Genomic DNA, 21,515 nt, shown 5'->3' with positions numbered 1-21,515 from the left:
CACTACGACGAGTTCCACAACAACAGCTTCAACAACAACGCGCCAACCCAGCACAACGACGCAAAGTACGACGACAGTAAACGAGAGTTCAACGACCCCACAGTCGTCAACACAGACAGTCAGGATGACCCCATTAACTACAACAGAAACAACGTCTACAACAGAAGAAAATCAAATTCAGGCCATCGAGGAGAACAACATTCCAAAATTACCGCCAGCAGAGTCCTTGCTAATGGATCAGAAAACTGAAGAATCATTTATTAATGATAATGTGGAAAGCGGTCTACCTAAAAACATCGAAGAATTCAACGACAAGATTAAATACGAAATAAGTAAGATGCACGACCAATATAAAATCAGCATTGAAACAGAACACGAGAACAAACTCGCAAAAGAAATTCGAGATGTTTATTGTCAACTATCGGCAATCAAAAGAACACAGGCCGTTATCTTAGCTAAAACCAATGGAATTTTGGCCGCAGCAGCAATAGGTTTACCTATCTGTACGAGACTTCAAGGCTTTGGTCAAGCAATGACACTTCAACAATGCGAAGCCAAAAGAATTTTTATATCAGCAAATGAAACAAAATGTGAATTCCAACCATTCTTTACTTACGAAGGAAAGAACTGTATGATCGGAACAGATGGATGGTCAATTCATCCATTTTCCGATTGTTTTTGGAAAACACCGTTAGTAAATCTAAATGGAAATCCACATACCTGGGAACACAACTCAACAACAGGAGATTGGATACGCCAGAAACCTAGCATTCACGTGCCTAATCTAGACCTCATTACAGAATTTGAAGAACTCCACCTAAATGATTTCGACTTCTCGCTGAAAAGTCATCCAGCACACGAGACAATGGAGATGGAGCAATTAAATATCCTAAATGACCTAGTAGGCAGAATGCAAGAAGGCAATTTCAATTCTGTTGGAGATATTGTGATGTCAGAACAACAAGATAATCAAATAGGTCATATGTTTTCATGGTTTGACAAATTGAAAATAATAGGCCTTTCAGCAATTGGATTTGTGCTATTCCTCGTATGTTTACGAATCTTCATCATTTGCAACCCCATCTCGAAGATTAAAGAACATATCCGCCGAAACCGGAAGTTTACAAGCAGATACGATGATGGCATAGAGGAAGATCACGAACTCGCATCAATGATACCGGCACGAGAAACAAATTATCATTCAGAAATAGCCATCGAACAACCGTCCGTAAGAACACCCGCCCCTACACAACTGACAATGGAAAGACCAGGTCAAGTGCGCCCTCCACGACCAAGCGCACCAAATTCATTAATCTACCCATCTATCGAAGAAGCCGACACACCCAAACGATGTACAGGAAAACACACAACATGTACTTACGTCGTTGGGTACGGCATGGTTTGGGAAGACCTATGTCGTTTCATGTCAGAAACAGACAATAGTAATTCAGCCAGAAAGTAAAAATCCCCAAGGTCATCGAAAGTGAAAGTACAATTTACTATACTACTATTTACTAACAAGTTAGGTAATTCCATAATAAAGTAGCGCCCCCAGCAAATAACTTACTTACCAACATTTAAAGCCCCAATAATTAAGCAGATTATCATTTTAAAATTGACCAAATTTAAAAAAACAAAATGTTTAATATGACTAATATTTTTTTCCCCACTATTACCCCTTACTTGAAATTCTATAGTAAAACAAACAGACGAACAAGCAAACTCAAATAATAATTCTGTATTTCCAACTAAAGCATTTACTAAAAAACTAAAAAACAAACAAAGTCTTCAGTCCGAGGAATCACGTTCAGGAAGGGGCGCGCCATGGAGAAGATAATCATAAATCTGCCAGACATCCGTGATGGCCCAGCGATCATCACTCCCTTCTTGGAGTCGCTCCTCCTGAAGACGAGAAGACGTTGGGGTGGGATGATAAATATCATCACCCGACTCAAGCCACCAAAGAAAACAGGCAAACTTGAGCGGGTAAACGTCGCGATAGCGCACATAACCCAGATAATTCCTTTAAAAAAAATAAATAATAATAATTAACAACAAATAAAATAAAATGAAAAGTAATAAATTCATAAAGGAATAACTAAAAAGGATACTTACAAATAATAATAATCACTAAGCCCCGGACGTTTATACCCAAAATCATGCGGAGCCAAACCGGACACCTTAAAGGCAAGCCGAAACAAATCAAAGAAGAGGCTCCGATCTTCTGCAGTAAATCTGCTGAAAAGGCAAGCAGGGGTAGAAAAAATCGCGTCACTGAACCCCTGCAAGGCAATATCGACCTGTGCACGATACTGAAGAACGTACGCAAATTCAAACACCTCCATATAGACGAAATAACAAGGCAACAAAGTGAACAGTATTCTACAAAGGAACGAAAAGAACTAACGCAGGGAAAGGAATGTAAAATCAAAAACCCCTACGCGGAGAAGACAATGACTAAAAAAGGAATAAAGAAAGTTGGAAATATTCGTCTATTCACCCGGCGACATATCCACAGGTCAGTGCGACAAGACGCGACGAAAAAGAATCCAAGTCAACTTCAAGGGGAAGAAGGAATACATTAAAATGCATGAAAACCTGTTTTCAAATCAAAAACACAGAAGCAAGAACACAAGAAAAGAAACAACAACCTGAAGACCCTTGACTATGCAAGATTTTGCAAAATACGAAAACTAAACTCTTCCCAGTGTCTCAACGACATAACTCCAACAAAGTTTCGCAAAGCAAAGTGCGCATTATAAGCCAAAAGTTTATCTAAAAATAGCCCTATAACAACATCAATAACAAAATGGAAGTAATAATCACACACCAGGAGACGAAGAGGGTATACGAGCTAATTACTATTAGCGATACCGAAAATGAGGATACGCAACAGGGCTGCAAAGCAAAAGAAAGTGAGGAAAGTGCAGATAGCAACACGCAATTAGTGCAGTACATGGGATGGAACGGAATAGAAACAGAAAAGAACAATTCTTACGGAAATAAGGAAAAACGGAATGACAGCAGTGAATCAAGTGAAGATGATGGATTAACAGCGTATAGTGGAATAGAACCCGACTATGAAAGTGACTACAGTGTTGAGTTTATTGAATTCGACAGTGACACGTATCTTCAGTGTGACCCTCCTCAAGAACGGAACAAGCCAGAAAACCAACACAAGGAAACAGAAGCGTGTAAAAACTGCCGGATGAAAACGATAGCATCCATATCAGCAGACCGAGCAGAGAAAATTCATTTGCGTAGACAAGCCACGATAGACTTAGAAAACGGTAAGTTTTCATTGACGATGATGGGAGCCCCAATGCAGGTGATAAGAAGCTGCATTCAAAATAAATTCAGCACGCAACAAGGTTGGCCAAGACAGAAGATGGCAACATTTCTAAACAAAAGATTTGAAGAAGGACAAACATTACTCCACTCAAGCGTAAGAAAAAATAGGTACGACATCACAGACCTGCTACTATCCTTCGGAGCGGATCCAGAAGTATTATACCACGGAAAAACAATTGGCCATAAAGCAGTAGCCTTCAACGATTTACTGTTACAACGAATCCTGAAGCATTATAACTGCGAATTTACAGCCCAAGACAGCAGTGGAGAAACCCCTTTGATGGTGGCAATTTCACATAAAAATGAAGAATGTGCAAAGTTAATATGGACAGCAACTAACATCAACATTACAGGACCACATGGAACAACCGTTTTGCATTATCTAGCCGAATATGGCCTGGAAGATGTGGCCATCCAAATTTGCGCAACAAGAAGTATCTGCATCAACAAACAAAACGACTCAGGCACAACCGCCTTACACGTAGCAGCCGGATTCAACAGAATCGACCTGATCGAAATTTTACTGTTACACGGAGCAAGCCCAAGGATAAAAGACTCCCATGGACGCACGGCTGAATCACATACATGCAGTGATAGAGCTCGAGCAATATTCCAAAAATGGGATCAAAAACGTAACAGTTATTCCCTGACAAAGACTGGAAAGAAAGGACAAATACAATATCGCCGCGAGAAAAGCGAAAAAACCATCAACAAAGTTAAAATACCGGGCCTAAAAAAAAGCAAGAATAAAATAAGAAAAGAAAGAAGACAATACACTCGCAACTTGATTCAAATCACCTGCAATTCTTTTTCTTAAAATTTTTAGGTGGAGGAACCAGATTAGTCAACCATAGCCATCATTTATATTCATAGCAGCAACTGTAGCCGGTGACGGGAAAAGAAAAAGGAAAACAAATTCTTCTAAAATTTTTGGGTGAAGGAACAAGATTTTCATCAAGAAATGTAGCCAGTTAAGGGAAACGCAAATTGGAGGACCAATTCTTCTTATTGAAGAGGGGGAGGAATGTAACGAGCCCAAAGGCTATTGTAACGAAGCCAAATAGACATCTTCAACATATACTTCTTCTTCACATCTTTTTTAATCATCAAGGGTGAACATATTAATTGCACCACAACATACGCAGCGCGGGTGACCTAGATGAACACCTGCTAGCTAGCTGACGCATCTATATGTGTCATCAGCATCACACCACTTACTAAACATCTTGGATTGGCGGCACGGGCGACGCCCATCATCGCACCATTATCACGCCATTTTAAACCTCTTTGATTGGTGACAAATACTCGCACAGCAACTCACCAATTTGCCAATATGCGAAGTATAATCATGAACCCAAAATATGGGAAAGGGCAGACAAGAACTTGCATCTGAGTAAGACAGTCGCCTGAGTTTATTCTTGTTGCTCTTATCTTTTGGTTAGCAATATTGCATAGTAGACTGTACTCTTCCGTGTAAACTTTATTTACTTAACTTGCTTTAATTTGCGGTTCGAACTTAGTTATTCTTGGACAGTGCATTTGTCCTTTTTCCTTAAACACTTGTTCAATCTATTCGATTGTGAATTGGCTTCGTGAACGTGAGGTTATCTCGTTCGCTTCCGTGTTAACTTCTTTCCGCTACCCACTCTTGTTATCACGGTAAGAATTGGTTACAATTGTCTCTCTTCCTCTTTTTAGTTTCCCTACTGTATCTTTATTTCTTCTTATGTTCTTGCTTATTGTAGTATGCTTAATCTAGAATAATAAATTCATCATTGTGGGAAATACGCCTCCGAGCTCGTTATTATTCCCTTTTTGTCTTAAATACCGTAAAGTAAGTCTTCCCACATGAAGATGCTTTACACTATCCAAAGACAGCCACACCTCTTACATCCCTCAAGCGTTACACAAGTGAAAGTGAACGTCTCTGCCCATTTTACCTTCAATATGTGTGTTCTTTAGTAGTATAAATACCGCATGTTTGTACCTTGTAATTCGGAATTGTTTCGGCAAATCCACTGTAATACACGAGGTTGGAAACTTTACAAGAGTTAGTGTTGCTTTCAAGTTCGTGTGGGTGAGTCCTGTCTTAGATTATTGTCAGTTACAGTTGTTAAGATAGTGTGTGTGTTACCTCGTGTACGGGAGGATCAACTCTGATACTCCACCCACCCCTTACGGCAATACAAAACCTTCACCGCCATCGCTTAAACTTATTGCCCTATTTCCGAGCTCCGAACACTGACTATATAACTTATACGTATATGTAATATGAACCTGTGATATATGGATATTGTTTTGACATAAGTTTTTATTGATTCAAGGTTGTTACATATAGAAGTACTGTACATTATTTTTTGAAATCTGGTTTTTGTTTTAAGTTGGCCTAGTCAAGATATTGTTAAATCTTCTTTATGCATTCAAAAATGAAATCCTTGTATTGGCAACAAAACGATTGAAAATTGAATGTGCCTGTCTGATGAATGTATTCGAATTATGATTGTGTTATTGTAGGGGAGACCGGACCCACCTTGGACAGTTTCGGTTTTACCCCATTATGTACCATCCTACTTACGCGAAATAAATAAAATTTGTTAAAACTGAATCTACAACGTATCCGCTACCCCCTTAATTTTTTTCAGAGATGTAATATAATTTGTTTAGAATTTATTACCGTTTTCATTTTGCGGTGAGTTTCGACGAAATCGGGGTGACTTTGTACGGACACCTGTACCACTTTGGACGTGGTCAAAAGAGGTAGATTGTGTTGGATGAAAATTTTAATTTTTTTTCATACTATTAACTACTAAATTAGCGAACAATTTAAATGTAATTTTAATAGGATGTGACGTGAAATAAAATACTTTTATTATACTTGAAAAATTTCATTTTACTGATAAGGAAGACATAGGAGGAGGTGGAGCAAAGACAGAATCGATAATTTGCTAACAGAAATTTTTCAAGTTTTTTTCTCTGATTTGTCTTAGTCATGTTATATTCTAAATGTTTCCTTAAATTTAAAAATTTTAAATTTTCGCGCTTAGACTTGGCCCATCCCATGCACGCCTATTTGGTGTCCAACATCACCCCTGCCGTTTGTACAAATTGGCCCCAAAAAACAACTTTCGCAGAATAAATGATGCTGTTGAAAGTTGAATAAGGAAAATTATTTTTCTTTTCAAATATTATTAAGAAAACTATGGTCTACTTACCTCTAATATCTATTAACGTATAATTATAGAATTACATTAAAAAAAATCATCGATTAAGAACGAAGAAAAATACAGACCTTTTTGTATTTTTATTTTTTGTTAAAATATTCAATAAATAATACAGATACGGGAATCAAATTTTTACACCATGTATAAAAACCTATTTTGAACATATCATGTAATTATTATATTTTTATTTTGATAGCTTTATTTTACTGGCACTGTCCAACTTGGAACGGTGTCCAACATGGGTCCGGTCTCCCCTAATAACAACAAAGAAACCCGCATCATATGGTAGCAGAAGTTGTAATATTTTTCACTTTATATAGCAGTATAACTAATAACCCATTTGCTTTATCAAATCTGATGTTGGTAGCCCACGTTCTTAAATGATCCTAGACATTCACCCGTTTGGTGTTGAAAAGAAAAGATACATGACATTTTTTAAAGAAGATGAATACAGTCACGATTGCGTATCGAATTAGAGCTCTTTCAACAATGCTCCTGAGAACCGAATGTGAAGATTACCTGAATCGTGAATAATTCCGTAGAGGAGCTTCAACGTGACTTCGTCATCAGCTTTGAGTTCTAGAATCGTACTGTAGGAGAGCGTTCCCATTTTGGTTCCCTTTCCAGTTTCTGTTCTCCCCATGTACTGCCCGTTAAAAAAAAAACAATGTGAACTGGCCCCACAGTTCACCATCGGATGGTTGTGTTTGAACCCGTTGAAATGGAACGTGTAAATGCCGGCTCGGGGGGCCGTGAAAATTCCTGTTTCAATATCCATTGCATTGCCGATATTAAGACGAGCGGCCTGGAAAGGAATGACCGCGTTTTGAGTTTCAAAGGACGAATGTCTGTAGACGCTGAAGTAGACGTCAGCTTTCTTCCTCTCGAGATAAGTGAGTCGTTTTTCGTTGGTAGTGATTCCTTGAATTCAAAGAATATAATCGTCAAATACAATTTTCTAGTGCATATGGATAGTGCTCTAACTATTTAGGTAAGGATGCGTAGACTTTCGGCCGGATAGGCAATAGTAAAACGATCCACTAGGCGACATCATGCACCGCCTCAGTAGAAGAGTAAAGAAATCGCATTTTTTTAAAATTATACTTACTTGAATCTGAAGAGTCCTGCGAAGTTTTCAAACCTGAAAACGTATTAAAACATTGTAAATGAGGTAAAGGTATTAGAGCAACAGTTAACGAGAACATTTGTTTGACGATGTAAAACTATTCAGTGGAAATTAACTGCAGTCTTATAAAATTTAGAAAAAATACTCTTTAAACTAACATGCAGAGAGAGTTTCAAACTACAAAATTCAAAAGTACAATTCAATTTTATCTAATTGAGTGCTGAAAAAGAATGCGCTTAGACTGTACATCACTGTACTCGGCAAAATTGATTCTGATAGACAAAAGGTTATGTACACTTTTGGCCAGATTGGCAATAGTAAAACGATTCACTATTAAGCAGCAACATGTATTGCCTTAATAGTTTAGTACAAAAACCATTATTTAAATGAAATTATACTTACTTGAAGCTAAAGCGTCCTGAGAAGTTTTCATACCTGAAAACGTATTAAAATTTTTAAAATAAGATAAAGGTAAAGAGTAACAGAAAGCAGCACATTCATTAAACGATGTAAAATAATTCAGTTGAAATTAACTGTAACCAAAAAATTTGTAAAAAATACTAACTTGTTGAAGTAACGTTCAGAGACATTTTCAAATCTACAAAATTCAAAAATACTGTAGCGCCAATGTACTTTGGCGCTTAGCATCGGATGCTAAGTGGCCTAAATGTGCGATGTCAATGGACTTTGCCAATCTGGCCGGATGTCAGAGGCCTTAAGAGCCCGTCTGCGGCCGGTTAAAGGGGCAGTCCAGTGTAGTAAGTCTGTGTAGCTGTAAGCTGTGTTAGTGCTGTTGTCGTGTAGTGCTGTTGTGTAAAGCTGTAACCTGTCTACGAATAAATAAATCCAGTGAAACTGTTACATGGTGGAGATGCTCCTGTTTTTTCACTGCTAAGATACACGTTTTAACTCGGGTAGGCATTGGCTGTGAGGGGTCTCTGGAAGTCGAACTCGGCAATTTATTGCCGGGCACGAGGCCACAGCAACGGTCTGGGGAAAGCGTGGATTTGGCAGTGGGATCGCAGAGGATGCTCGTGTGAATGTCACACGGGAGAAGTGTGGTCACAGCCGCTGGGGAAAGAAGCCGTAGACGGGCGGCAGAAGAGGCAGCCAAGGAGATTCAAACCTATTACTCGGGTTTGAGGGCGGCAACACCCCTAGCACGGTCGACAGCGGGATTGCAGGGAGCAAACGAAGCACCGGTGCGGGCAAAGGGCCGCTCAAGAGGCCCTCCTGGAGGAGTGAGTGAGCTCACTTTGGGACAAAAAGGTACGTGTGTGCTCAGTGAAGAGTCCCTACCGCGGGAAGTCCCAGATCAGGCGCAATTCCAGTCAGATTCTGAGCCACAGGGCGAGGAATTTGAAGACGCTCAGGGCTACCAGGATTCTGGGAATCCGGAAGCAGGGGGTGGTGCGTCGGAAGGGGCAGTCGGGCCGATAGCTGCACGTAGGCAGTACGAAGAGGCTCGGGAGGTAGGGAACAAAGGAGGAGTAAAAGCACGGACCAGGGCGGAAGCCGAAGAGCGACAAGTAGGGCGGGTCATTGATCGTGATCAGGGATCACGATCATCTCAGTGGCCGGTTGGAGAGGTGGAGTCTGGCGTTACAAGAATACGACATCTCCATCCGCTACAAGAAAGGAAGTTTACACGAAGACGCTGACGCCCTATCGCGGTATCCTATACAAGAAGGGGAAGAAGAGGCGCAAGCTGCGGTCTTTCCAGTGGCGGCTATAGGCTTGGATATAGGATCGTGGGCGGAAGGCCAAGACCGTGTGAAGCAGTGGCGATGGATCAAACAAGTGATGGGCAAGAACGGGGCCACGCAGTACGGAAATTTTATGCTGAAGGAAGGCTTGCTGTACCTGAAGACGATCAGATTCGGTCAGGAATTTGACCGCCTTCGTGTGCCTCCGGAGCGGCGGAAGGAAGCGTTGTCGTGGGTTCATGATGAACCTACGGCAGGGCATCTGGGGCAAGGAAAGACCCTGAAAAAGGCTAGGCAAAGATTTTATTGGCCTAAAATGGACAGAGCTGTTACCCGGTATGTCCAGAGCTGCAAAAGCTGCCAGACGCGGAAGCCGGATCAGGGAAAGACGAAGGGTCTGATGGAGATCACACAAGTGGGAGGACCTTTCGAGAGGATCGGAATTGATGTCCTTGGCCCATTCCCACGATCCCGCAGTGGGAACACAAACATTGTGGTTGCAGTAGACTACCTTACGAAATGGATGGAAGCACGGGCTTTGCCGGATGCCACGGCCCGGCAAATCGCAAAATTCTTCGTCGAGGATGTCGTGCTTCGACATGGATTTCCACGGGAGTTGACTTCAGATCAAGGGAAGTGTTTTACAGCCGAAGTCACCCGCGAAGTGTTGGCATTGCTGCGACTGTCGCATCGCATGACGGTGCCTTACCAACAACAAGCAAACGGCCTGGTGGAAAGACAGAACAAGACGCTAGCGACTATGCTAGCGATGTACGTGGATGAGAGCCACGAGGATTGGGACGAATTCCTCGGATTTGTAACCTTTGCCTACAACACTGCCCGACAGGAAAGCACCAACCATACGCCTTTTATGATGGTGTATGGAAGAGAGGCAGTGATTCCGGCGGATCTTCTGGCGGCGACAGAACCAAACCAGCCAAAACTCGTCGACGCAGAAGACCTGATGAAGGCAATGATGGAGCTGAGAGAGGACGTCAAGGACCGACTGGCCATAGTACAGCAACGGCAAAAGACGCAATATGATGCCAGAGCGAGTGTGCCACCAGTGTACGAACCTGGTGATTTAGTGTTAATCTTTCGTCCACAGCGAAAGAAGGGGCTCGCGGAGAAGTTGCTGCATCAATACGTGGGTCCTTATAAAGTGGTCAGACAAGTTACTGAACTAAACTATGAACTTCGGAAACCAAGTGGGAAAAAAACTATTGTAGTGCATGTGTCTCAAATGAAGAAGTTTGTAGTGGAATCGGACGACGAGTCCGATAGCGAAGAAGAAAGTGAGAAGGTAGTGGATGCCGAAACCGAGTCGGGTGTCGAGTGTGTTGACACCGGCTCGGGAGAGGCACGTGCCGAAATGGAAGCGGGTGGGGCGCGTGCCGATAATGACACGGAGCCGATACCCGAAGCTGACAGTGAAGTGACACCTGACACCGACCCTATTGGAGTAGCTGTGGAAAGCCAGCGAAAAGAGAAAGGGGGAGAGTGAGGCGCCGTCCATTGGAGCCGATCGCCGAACTGGACGAAGGCCTACAAGACGAAGAAGGTTCCGCAATGGACTAGGCGGCGGAAGCACCGACGGGTCGTCCTACCAGGAAGAAACGGGCACCCGGATGGATGAAGAACATGCTGTTCTTTACATTAGTCTGTGTCGTAGGCCAATTGGTTCAAGGGAACGAAATGAAGGGAAAATTCGTTGTTACCGAGGGAGCAGTGTTTCACCCCGAGGGTACTTTGGCACTGGGCGACTCAGAATGGGTTGTCATTTACGACGTGCCCACCAAGCGGGCGGAGCAGGTAATTAAATTGGTTACCGCTTGGATAGACGATATGTCGAGTGCCTTCGGCAAAGCGGTAACGGGGAATTTCCCTATGGAAGTAAAACCGTTTTTGGAAGGTCCGGCGCTTAATTTGGCTGAAATCAAGGCAAGAGCGGAGCGTCGGAGGCGGGAATTCCGAGAACTAGAACGAACTTTGAAAGGCGACGGAACCCGGCGGAAGCGCGGATTGATCGACGGGGGCGGCCAGCTTCTTAACTGGCTCTTTGGAACCGCCAAGACGAAGGACTTGGAAGCCGTGCACTCGAAGCTCGAGTCATTCGACAAGAGGGGTCTGGAGGTGGTGCACCTGCTCCAGGAGCAAGCGACCTTGTTAAATGTGACTATGGGACACCTGGCGGAGCATGAGTCGGAAATCAGTGCTCTCATGGCAGTGGCGGGGCAGAAGCGTCGAGAACAGGCACAGCTGAGGAAGGTCTTCAATGATAGCTGGACTCACCTGGCTCGAGAGTTACTGTTCCTGCAAAAAGTAACAAGGTCTGTGGAGAAAGCAAATAGAGCGCTGGACTGGACGGCCGAAGTCCTACACGGTTGGCAAACCGGCCTAGCGGATGCAGCTATAGGGAGATTGTCACCACTCCTTTGTCCTCCGAATGTACTAGCTCAAGCGCTGGATTCGGTTCGACAAGCTTTGCCCCAAGGCTGGGGACTAACACCAGCATTACAAGGAGGAAATGGCTGGAGAGCGTACCAGGAAGCCAGGGTGGAGGCGGCGCTTGTGAGTGGGAACGTTCTATTGTTTATTCATCTGCCGGTGTTCGAATTCAATTACGCCTCGCAGATCTACAGTGTGTTTCCCATGCCAGTAGCATCCAGCAAAGAGGAGTCAGTATCCCACTCCTACGAAGGTTTGGCTCCATACTTGGGAGTATCGCCAGACCGTCAACTATTCGTCGAGTTCAACGTCAACGAGGCCCGAAAATGTGCACCCTACGTGGGCAGTGTATGCCCTTTCCTGAAGCCTATCGATCGGAAAGGGAGGATGAGGAGCTGCGCAGCGGCAGTCTTTCTGCAGGAGCCGGAAGGGATTCAGAGGAACTGCCGTTTAGACAGTAAAAAGTGGACCGGTATTGACCTGTTTTACATTGGAGGAAGAAAATGGGGTTACGCAGGAAAAAATAATGTAACCATAGTGCTTCAGTGTCCTGGGAAAAGAATAGGGGGAATAGGCCTACCGCAAGTGCTGCCGGCAGCGGGAGTAATAAAAATTCCAAGATTGTGTTCGGCAACGTCGGACGATTGGGTCCTACAAGCAAGCTTTAGACAAATGTTACCGGTGAATGTGACGGGTGTCATCGATGAGGAGGCCGCCGGGATGCTGAGCGGCCTACTAGCACCAGTCCTGGAGCAATCGCAACCGGTGGTAAAGAGCCCCATCATGGAGGAAGCGCCAGCCGCCCTTCGAACGCCTACGCGGATAGACCTAGCAGGAGCGAGCTCACATCTGAAAGCAGTGGAACGTCTGCGGCGCCAGTGGGAAGAAGAAGGGAACGCCAAGCGCTATCCTTTCGAATGGTTAATTGGATGCCTGTTCCCGGTGCCGCTGCTGGTGTACCTATGGTTCGAGTATCGGAGGCTGAGCAGTCACGTGGATACCCTATTGGTGGATCGTCTTAGGCAGGTGCGGGAGTCAAGAGATGAAGATCAAGGCGAGCCCGGCCCGCATGCAGTGCAGTGATTGTCTCCGTTAAATTTCAGTTATTTTGCCCTATGTTAAAGTAGTGAGTATGGCCTGTATGTGTTAGCCATTTAGAATCTATTAGTGAAGCATGGGCATTCTTTATGTCATTCCCTGGGAACCCGTTTCTGTAGGTAGGAGGGGGGATGTAGCGCCAATGTACTTTGGCGCTTAGCATCGGATGCTAAGTGGCCTAAATGTGCGATGTCAATGGACTTTGCCAATCTGGCCGGATGTCAGAGGCCTTAATAGCCCGTCTGCGGCCGGCTAAAGGGGCAGTCCAGTGTAGTAAGTCTGTGTAGCTGTAAGCTGTGTTAGTGCTGTTGTCGTGTAGTGCTGTTGTGTAAAGCTGTAACCTGTCTACGAATAAATAAATCCAGTGAAACTGTTACAATACAATAAAATTTTATCTAATTAATACAAGCTTAGGACTACGTAGTGCCAAACCCATCGAAATATAGGCACGGCAAACGCTATTACCGTCAATTTGTTTCTGGAGCTGAAAAATAATATTGTTTGACTGAACGTCACTGTAATCGGCAAAATTGATTCCGATGGGCAAAACGGCCATCGAGTAACTAACGCGAACACTTCGGTCTTGATAGTTCTGCGAGTCTCGCAAATCATTCAGGTTCATTTGGCTCAAATCCATTTGTTTCGGCTTAAAATGTTCACCCTCCCATTGCACGGAGTTCTTGGTTTCTTTGTAGAATTTATCCATAGCTTCGTTTTTGGTTAAGCCACTCTTACTCCAGGCTGCCCTTACAGATCCGCCTACCTTAACTAGTGGTATGTTTACTTGTGTTGAAAGATTAAACCTGTTTGAATCGTTGAACTCCTCTCTTAGGCGACGTTGCGTTTCTATGTCCAGTTTGCTATACATCTTGTTCCATGCTTTGGTTGCTTTGTCAGGCCTGTAGTTGTCTTCGTTCCAAAATACCGACTCCCACACTTTGTCTCCCTGATCTTAGATCGTTGTTCGGGCGGTGATGAGCATATTTTTCAACATGCTATAGATTTGCGTTTCGGACGTGGACGAGATGACCTCGGAATCATCGAAAGAATCGACAATGACGTTAGTGACTGATTCGGTCAACAATCGCTTCTCGTCCTGTGCTCTTAGTAGAACATCGGGCTTGTCTGGGTATCGTTGATTCAGAGTGTTCATCATTTCACCAGACAAGATGCTTTCCACGCGGATGACAGTCTCGCGTCTCTGCGTCGTCTGTGAATCCAAACTAAAAAGCAATTTGAAGTGGGAGAACTGATAGGGATTTACGCGCATGTTGTTCGCGAGCTGTTCACATATGATCTCTTCGTTTCAGGTCAGTTTAAACGCGATCGACTGGTGGAATTGATAGGGAATCCATTCGTTCGACGGCCAATAATCTTTTGATGGAGACGTTGTGACGAGGATCACCTTGTAGAACGGGATCACCTCGACCTGCTCCTGTAAAATCGTTCTTTGTAACCGTTTGGTGGTATAAGTTGTAATTTTCTTCTCGATTTCGTTATGCCAGAGCTGCACGCGGAATCGTAATTCGGGCACTCCAGTAACGTTGTTAAACAAACTGAAGGCGTTGATATGGTCCATTAAAGCCATTGGTGCATAGTAGTATCGTTTGCGTGACTCGGGAGTGCTGGCTAGTAGATTGGCCGAGTGTTCGTAGATGTTAATTCTGAACGTACCGTACGGCATTGATCCTACAGCAAGTGGCGATATTTGAAGCTTTGTCCAAGAGGATCCTGCTTCTTGTGCGACACTGGATGATTGTAAAGAACCTTCACTCAATGCGCAACTGAAGGCGGTCGCAGTCTTACCAAAGCTACTGTCTTCGGCCGTGGGATTACTCACAACGGCTCGTACTAATGACAAATTGTTAGCCGGTACGCCATCAGTGTTTTTGATTGGAGCCGCAGTGGCCAAGTTGATGCTTGAAATCCATGCGAGAGCTAGAAGTACAACAGTTAACTGAGTACTTTTTTTACTTGTGCCTTTCAGCTTCATCACGAATATGGTCGGCCAATCGCCTGAATAAGGAAAAGAAAAAAATAAAGCTATAGAATTCAGATAAATCTATATAGTGTAAATATATAAGACATTCAATACTTTTCGTTAGCCAAGGAATAATTTCTTCCTGTGTTATCGCTTACTGCAGTAGTTCCCTGCCGTGCGAGCAGAACTTCATGCAAAAACTTGCTCATATGCAGAATATTTATACCCAATGCACCAAGCCGGCGTCGTCGACATTGCTCAATTAAAATACGTGATTCATATAATTAACAACATGAAGTATTAAAAGCAATTAAACAATAAAACAAATTGGTTTTGCGTGACTTTGCCATGGTCGTCGGATGACACTTAAAACGTAACAAAACATCGCTAGTTTTTAACAAATTTTTTGCTGACCTACCGGCTTACTTTCATGTTCTACCAACATAAAGCAATATCATAGTGATTTTCGCCTTCTTACCTTATCTAAATCGAACTTTAGTACTAGTTAACTTATTTGTTCTTAGAGTTGTTAAATGTATATAAATATGACTTTTATCATAATTTTATTCCAAATGGTATATCTATCGCAGGACTGCGAAACATTTCGGAAACTCACCATGTTGCGTTGTAAATCTGCCACGTGTAAGCTTATGATGAACTTCGTTTCACGGTGCTAATATCTCTGTCGCTGCTTTATTGGTATATAGTTTTTTTTTGCTCATTTTTGAGTTCTTGATGTTGCATTTGCTAAGGAAATCCTACTTGGGCTATATAAGGTAATCTCACTAGTAAGACCCCATTTCCTAATACGCAGTTTGTCGGTTTTCGTTATCGTTTGAATGGACCAATAGACCAGTTGTTTTATTGCCCGTTTCAATTCGAAAAAGGCCACCGGCCACCGCTATCTCTTAATTGTAATCACACGTAGTAACTATACTTATTTGGTTTCATGTTAATATATATTCGCGTAATATGGTTTTTGTTTTAAGTTGGCCTAGTCAAGAATTTCATTAAATCTTCTTTATGCACCCAAAAGTTATATCCTTTTATTGGCATCGAAACTATTCACAATTGAATATGTCTGTCTGATGAATGTATTTGAACTGTGGCTGTCTTATTGTAATAACGTCAACAAAAAGAACTCCGTATCATATAGTAGCAGAAGTTGTTATATTTTTCACTTATTACAGTGGAACTATACTAACCCATTTGCTTTATCAAATCTGATGTTGGTAGCCTACGGTACCATTAATGAATATAGATATCCACTCATTTGGTATTTAACAAAGAAAAGATACATGTCATTTTTTGTAGAAGATGAATACAGTCACGATTGCATATCGAATTAATTCTCTTTCAGCAATGCTCCTGAGAACCGAGTGTGATACATTCCAGAATCGTGGAGGATTCCGTAGTGAAGCATCAACTTGACTTGGTCACCAGCTTTTAGTTCTAAAATTGTACTGTAGGCGATTGTTCCCATTTCGGTTGAAAGTCCACCTTCAGCTCTCCCCATGTGCTGCTCGTTCAAATAGAAACCGATAAAAACTGCGCCGTTTTGGTTAGTAAGTAAACCATCGGATAGTTTGTGTTTGAACCCGTTGAAATGGAAGGCGTAAATGCCGGCTTCGGGGGCCGTGAAAATTCCTGTTCTAATATTCATTCCATTGCCGATGTTAAGACGAGCGGCATGGAAAGGAATTACAGCGTTTTGAATGTTAAAGGACGAATTTCTGTAGACGCTGAAGTAAACGCCAGGTTTCTTCGTCTCGAGAAAAGTGAGTCGGTTTTCGTTGGTAGTGATTCCTTGAATTCAAGGATTTAAGCGTTAAATACAATTCTCTAATGCATATCCATCTCTAAACTATTTATGTAAGCCTATGTACACTTCTGGTCGAATAGTAAAACGATCCACTAAGCGGTAACATGTACCGCCTTAAAAGTTTGGTACACAAATCATATTTTAAAAGAATTTATACTTACTTGAGTCTGAAGCGGCCTGGGAAGTTTTCAAACCTGAAAACGTATTCAAGCTTTGTAAATGAGATAAAGGTAAAGAGTAACAGCAAGCGGCAACATTCGTTATACGATGTAGAACAATCCAATTGAAAGTAAGTGTAGCCTGTAAAATTTTTTGAAATACTTACTTGTTAAAGTAACGTCCAGAGATACCTTCAAATCTACAAAATTCAAAAGCACAATTAAATTTTATCTAAGAAAGTGCAAGCTTAGGACCCATCGAAACATAGACATGGCAAACGCTATTACCGTCCATTTGTTTCTGGAGCTGGAAAATAATATTGTTAGACTGAACGTCACTGTACTCGGCAAAATTGATTCCGATGGACAAAACGGCCATCGAGTAACTAACGCGAACACTTCGGTCTTGATAGTTCTGCGAGTCTCGCAAAGCATTCAGGTTCACTCGGCTCAAATCCATTTGTTTCGGCTTGAACTGTTCACCTTCCCATTGCACGGAGTTCTTGGTTTCTTGGTAGAATTTATCCATGGCTTCGCTTTCGGTTAAGCCACTCTTACTCCAGGCTGCGCTCACAGATGCGCCCACCTTAACTAGTGGTACGCGTACTTCTGTTGAAAGACTGAAACTGTTTGAATCGCTGAACTCCTCTCTTAGGCGACGTTGCGTTTCCGTGTCCAGTTTGTTGTATATCTCGTTCCATGTTTTGGTTGCTTTGTCAGGCCTGTAGTTGTCTTCGTTCCAGAATACTGACTCCCACATTTCGTCTCCCTGATCTTTGATCGTTGTTCGTGCGCTGATGAGCATGTCTTTCAACATGCTATAGATCTGCGTTTCGGACGTGGACGTGATGACCTCGGAATCGTCGAAAGAATCGACAATGACGTTGGTGGCCGATTCGGTCAACAATCGCTTCTCGTCCTGAGCTGTTAAAAGAGCGTCGGGCTTGCCTGGGTATCGTTGATGTAGTGTGCTCATCATTTCGCCAGACAAAATGCTTTCCACGCGGATGACAGTCTCGCGCCTCTGCGTCGTCTGCGAGTCCAAACTAAAAAGCAATTTGAAGTGAGAGAACTGATAGGGATTTACGCGCATATTGATCGCGAGTTGGTGACATTGATCATTTCGTTGCAGGTTAGTTGGAACTCGATCGACTGGTGGAATTGATACGGAATCCAGTCGTTCGACGGCCAGTAAGCTTTTGACGGAGACGTTGTGACGAGGATCACCTTGTTGAATGGGATCACCTCGACCTGCTCCTGTAAAATCGTTCTTTGCAACAGTTTGGTGGTGTAAGTTGTAATTTTCTTCTCGATTTCGTCTTGCCAGAGCTGTACGCGGAATCGCAATTCAGGCACTCCAGTAACGTTGTTAAACCAACTGAAGACGCTGATGTGGTCCAAGAGAGCAATCGGTGCGTAGTAGTATCGTTTGCGTGACTCGGGAGTGCTGGCCAGTAGATTGGCCGAGTGCTCGTAAATGTTAATTCTGAACGCACCGTACGGCATTGATCCTAGAGCAAGTGGCGATATTTGAAGCTTTGTCCAGGAGGATCCTGCTTCTTGTGCGACGCTGGATGATTGTGAAGAACCTTCGCTCAATTCGCTACTGAAGGCAGCCGCACTTCTACCAAAGCTACTGTCTTCGGCCGTGGGATTAATCGCAGCTGCTCGTACTAATGACGAATTGGTGGTCGATATGCCATCAGTGTTTTCGATTGAAGCCGCCGTGGCCAAGTTGAAGCTTGAAACCCATGCGAGAGCTAAAATTGCAACAGTTAACTGAATACCTTTTTTGCTTGCAACTTTCTGCTTCATCACGAATATGGTTGGTCAATCGCTTTAACAAGGAAAAGAAAAAATCAAGGCTATGTAATTCAGATTAATCTTTATAGTGTAAATATAATATGAATATTAAAGATGTTTCAATACTTTTTGTTAGCCAATGTCTTCTTGGGGCCTCGCTTACTGCAGTGGTTCTCTGCCTCGACAGCAGACCTCCATGCAAGAACTTGTTTATGTACAGAATATTTATGCTGAATGCACCGAGCCTGCGTCGTCAGCATTGCTCAATTAAGATACGGATTAAAATAATTAATAGTATGCAAGTATTAAAAACAATGAAATAATAAAACAAATTGGTTTCGCGTCAATTTGCGATGAACGTGGGATGACAAAATTTTTGCTTACCTGCCGGCTTGCTTTCATGTTCTACCAAAGCGAAGCAGTATAATAATAGTTTTCGCCTTCTTATCTTATCTAGCCTAAATAGAACTGTGGTGCTAGTTAACTTTTTTGCTCTTAGAGCTCTCAAGTATAGCTATATAAAGATGATAGGAAGAAGTGTACGTATATAAGATGGAAACTCATCATGTTGCAGTGCAAATCTGCCACAAGTATGTTTACGATGAACTTCCTTTCACGGTGCTAATACCTCTGTCGCTACGTTTTAGTTATGTACTTTGGCATGTGATCTTTTTTTTTTGCTCTTTTTCGAGTTCTTGAGCTTGCCTTGATTCATAAGGCAATCCTACTTGGGCAATATAAGACAATCTTATTCGTAAGACCCCATTTCCCAATATGCAGTTTGCAGTTTTTGTCAATCGTTTGAATAGACCGACATATAAGTTGTTTTATTGCCCGTTTGAATTCGGAAACGGTCACCGCTGTCCCTTAATTGTAATGACACCTTGTAATTAAAACAATTTGGTTTCACGTTACATGTACATTATTAAACGTGAATACGTTGTAGCCTATATAATTTTTTAGAACCTGGTTTTGTTTCAAGTTGACCTGGTCAAGAATTTATAAAATTTTCTTTATGCAGTTAAAAATGAAATCCTTTTATTGGCAACAAAACTATTCGCAATTAAATATGCCTGTCTGATGAATGTAATCGAGTTGTGATTGTTTTATTGTAAGAGTTTACTTTAAAGACACGACAAGGTTGCTGTGTATGAGTACAATAAATACATGTTACTTTCACGATGTGTAGGTATGAGAATAAACATGGATTTTGTCAATGTCATCGCCTACGAGAAGAGCCTATACACAACAAGGTAAAATCCGGAGCTGAAATTAAGGCACTTAAACATTAAAGTATCGAATCATTGATTCACGTTTGAATAAGGAAGGAAACAAACGGTAGTGAGTCGTGAAGTTTTACAGGCGGGATCAGGCATTCTGCGATCGCTGATTAAAAACATGGCCGCTGGAAATATTTTCCACAGTTCGATTGAATCAGGTTTCAAGGTGGCCATCAACTCTGGAGTATCAGGATTACACGTGAAATTCATGATAGATCCCTGTTTGACATCACAAATAAATTGTGCGTTACTCACACAGCATTATTAATTTGGCAAAATAAATATTTTTACCAAGGGCTCTGGAAATAAGAGGTAAGAGACTCTTCTCTCTTGCTAGCAGTGTCTCTACGTATATCATGTTATCATTTCCAAGAGAGATGAGGGATTTGTAAAACATTCTTCGTGAAAATAAATGTTTTACGTTGTTAAGACAATAATAGCAATAATAATAATAAATGAATAAACAAACTCGGAAGGCGTTACCACAATGTCGAATATATTTTGTTCTAATAGGCCAAACTGATAACAAAAGAATACACAGTTATACGGCATAAATGGGAAACGGAAATAGAAAATGGAGTTATGCGAATTTGGTCTTACCGCCGTGGCGAAGATAGAATAGAGATGATAAATGTTGTACGGGAAAAATAAAGATAATAGGCCAGTCGCCAGTCGCACCGGAAGCGATGAGAAGCATCCACAATATTATGGAAATAGATATAAACTGAACTCACTAAATTTGTTGAATTGAACAGCACTGATGGGTGCGATAGCACTAGAACTGGAACTTGAGGGATAAAACGGAAGAGAACTGAGAACAGAAACAGGAACGAGAGAGAACTAACTTTTGGGAACAAAAGGGCATCTTTTATAGAGTTTACATGTTTGAGGGAAACATAGCATTTCCGACAGATGAGCTCCGGATGTCACACGCAGCAACATTTCGTATTCCCGGAAATGCATGGCGCGATGTCCTACGCATGAAGACTCATCCAATAGTAATAAGTAGGACACAAAGTATAATATAAAAATAGAATTCAACGAAATATCAATGACACTTGAATTCTTATATTTATAAGCTATACTTCTACGCAAAACGGAGAACAAACACAAAATAGAATTTGAATATAAAGAAAACAAACAGCAAGATAAAATATAATTAAAAGTTGTATTTTGTTGAGTTCGTTACAAATTCCTTGTCTTCAAAATCTATCCCTGTGATGAAACAAATCTTGTCATCCAAACCTATCACACCTTCCATAATAAACCTTCCCACAAATTGCTTTTACTTCAAACAGCTCAAAAATGTTAAATTTAGTGCTTAACTGGGAACGAAAGCTATCCTGCCTCATTGTTCTAAGTGTTACAAAAATCTAATTTTTCATTAATGTAAAACGTACTTTCCATGTGAACAACTGCCCCGGCATGCCTTTTGATTCGTTAAGAGTGGGACATAATTTTGAAGGAAAGAAAACTAATAGAAAATCCTAATTAAAATGAAGTTTAAAAAAAATCAAAACA

The 21,515-nt window shown here is 42.0% G+C and overlaps 2 protein-coding genes across 2 annotated transcripts; both read right to left on the bottom strand.

The window, feature by feature from the left end:
• Positions 1-6,786: 6,786 nt before the first annotated feature.
• LOC130692748 (cerebellin-2-like) lies at positions 6,787-7,675 on the bottom strand. Its single transcript, XM_059495052.1, has 2 exons — positions 7,557-7,675; positions 6,787-7,493 (listed from the first exon to the last, which is right to left on the bottom strand). The coding sequence occupies exons 1-2, from the start codon at positions 7,624-7,626 to the stop codon at positions 7,045-7,047; spliced, it is 519 nt and encodes a 172-aa protein (XP_059351035.1). The 5' UTR covers positions 7,627-7,675; the 3' UTR covers positions 6,787-7,044.
• Positions 7,676-16,020: 8,345 nt separating this feature from the next.
• LOC130692746 (uncharacterized) lies at positions 16,021-18,894 on the bottom strand. Its single transcript, XM_057515826.2, is given in 6 exon segments — positions 16,021-16,737; positions 16,915-16,947; positions 17,079-17,111; positions 17,200-18,033; positions 18,036-18,748; positions 18,841-18,894. Coding segments are annotated over 5 exon segments (2,052 nt in total). The 5' UTR covers positions 18,727-18,748; positions 18,841-18,894; the 3' UTR covers positions 16,021-16,276.
• Positions 18,895-21,515: the final 2,621 nt, after the last annotated feature.

This window comes from Daphnia carinata, chromosome 4, assembly GCF_022539665.2.
Source record: "Daphnia carinata strain CSIRO-1 chromosome 4, CSIRO_AGI_Dcar_HiC_V3, whole genome shotgun sequence".
Lineage (NCBI taxonomy): Eukaryota > Metazoa > Arthropoda > Branchiopoda > Diplostraca > Daphniidae > Daphnia > Daphnia carinata.
The sequence above is the reverse complement of the archived record's forward strand: the minus strand, read 5'-3'. Positions and strand labels throughout refer to the sequence as shown.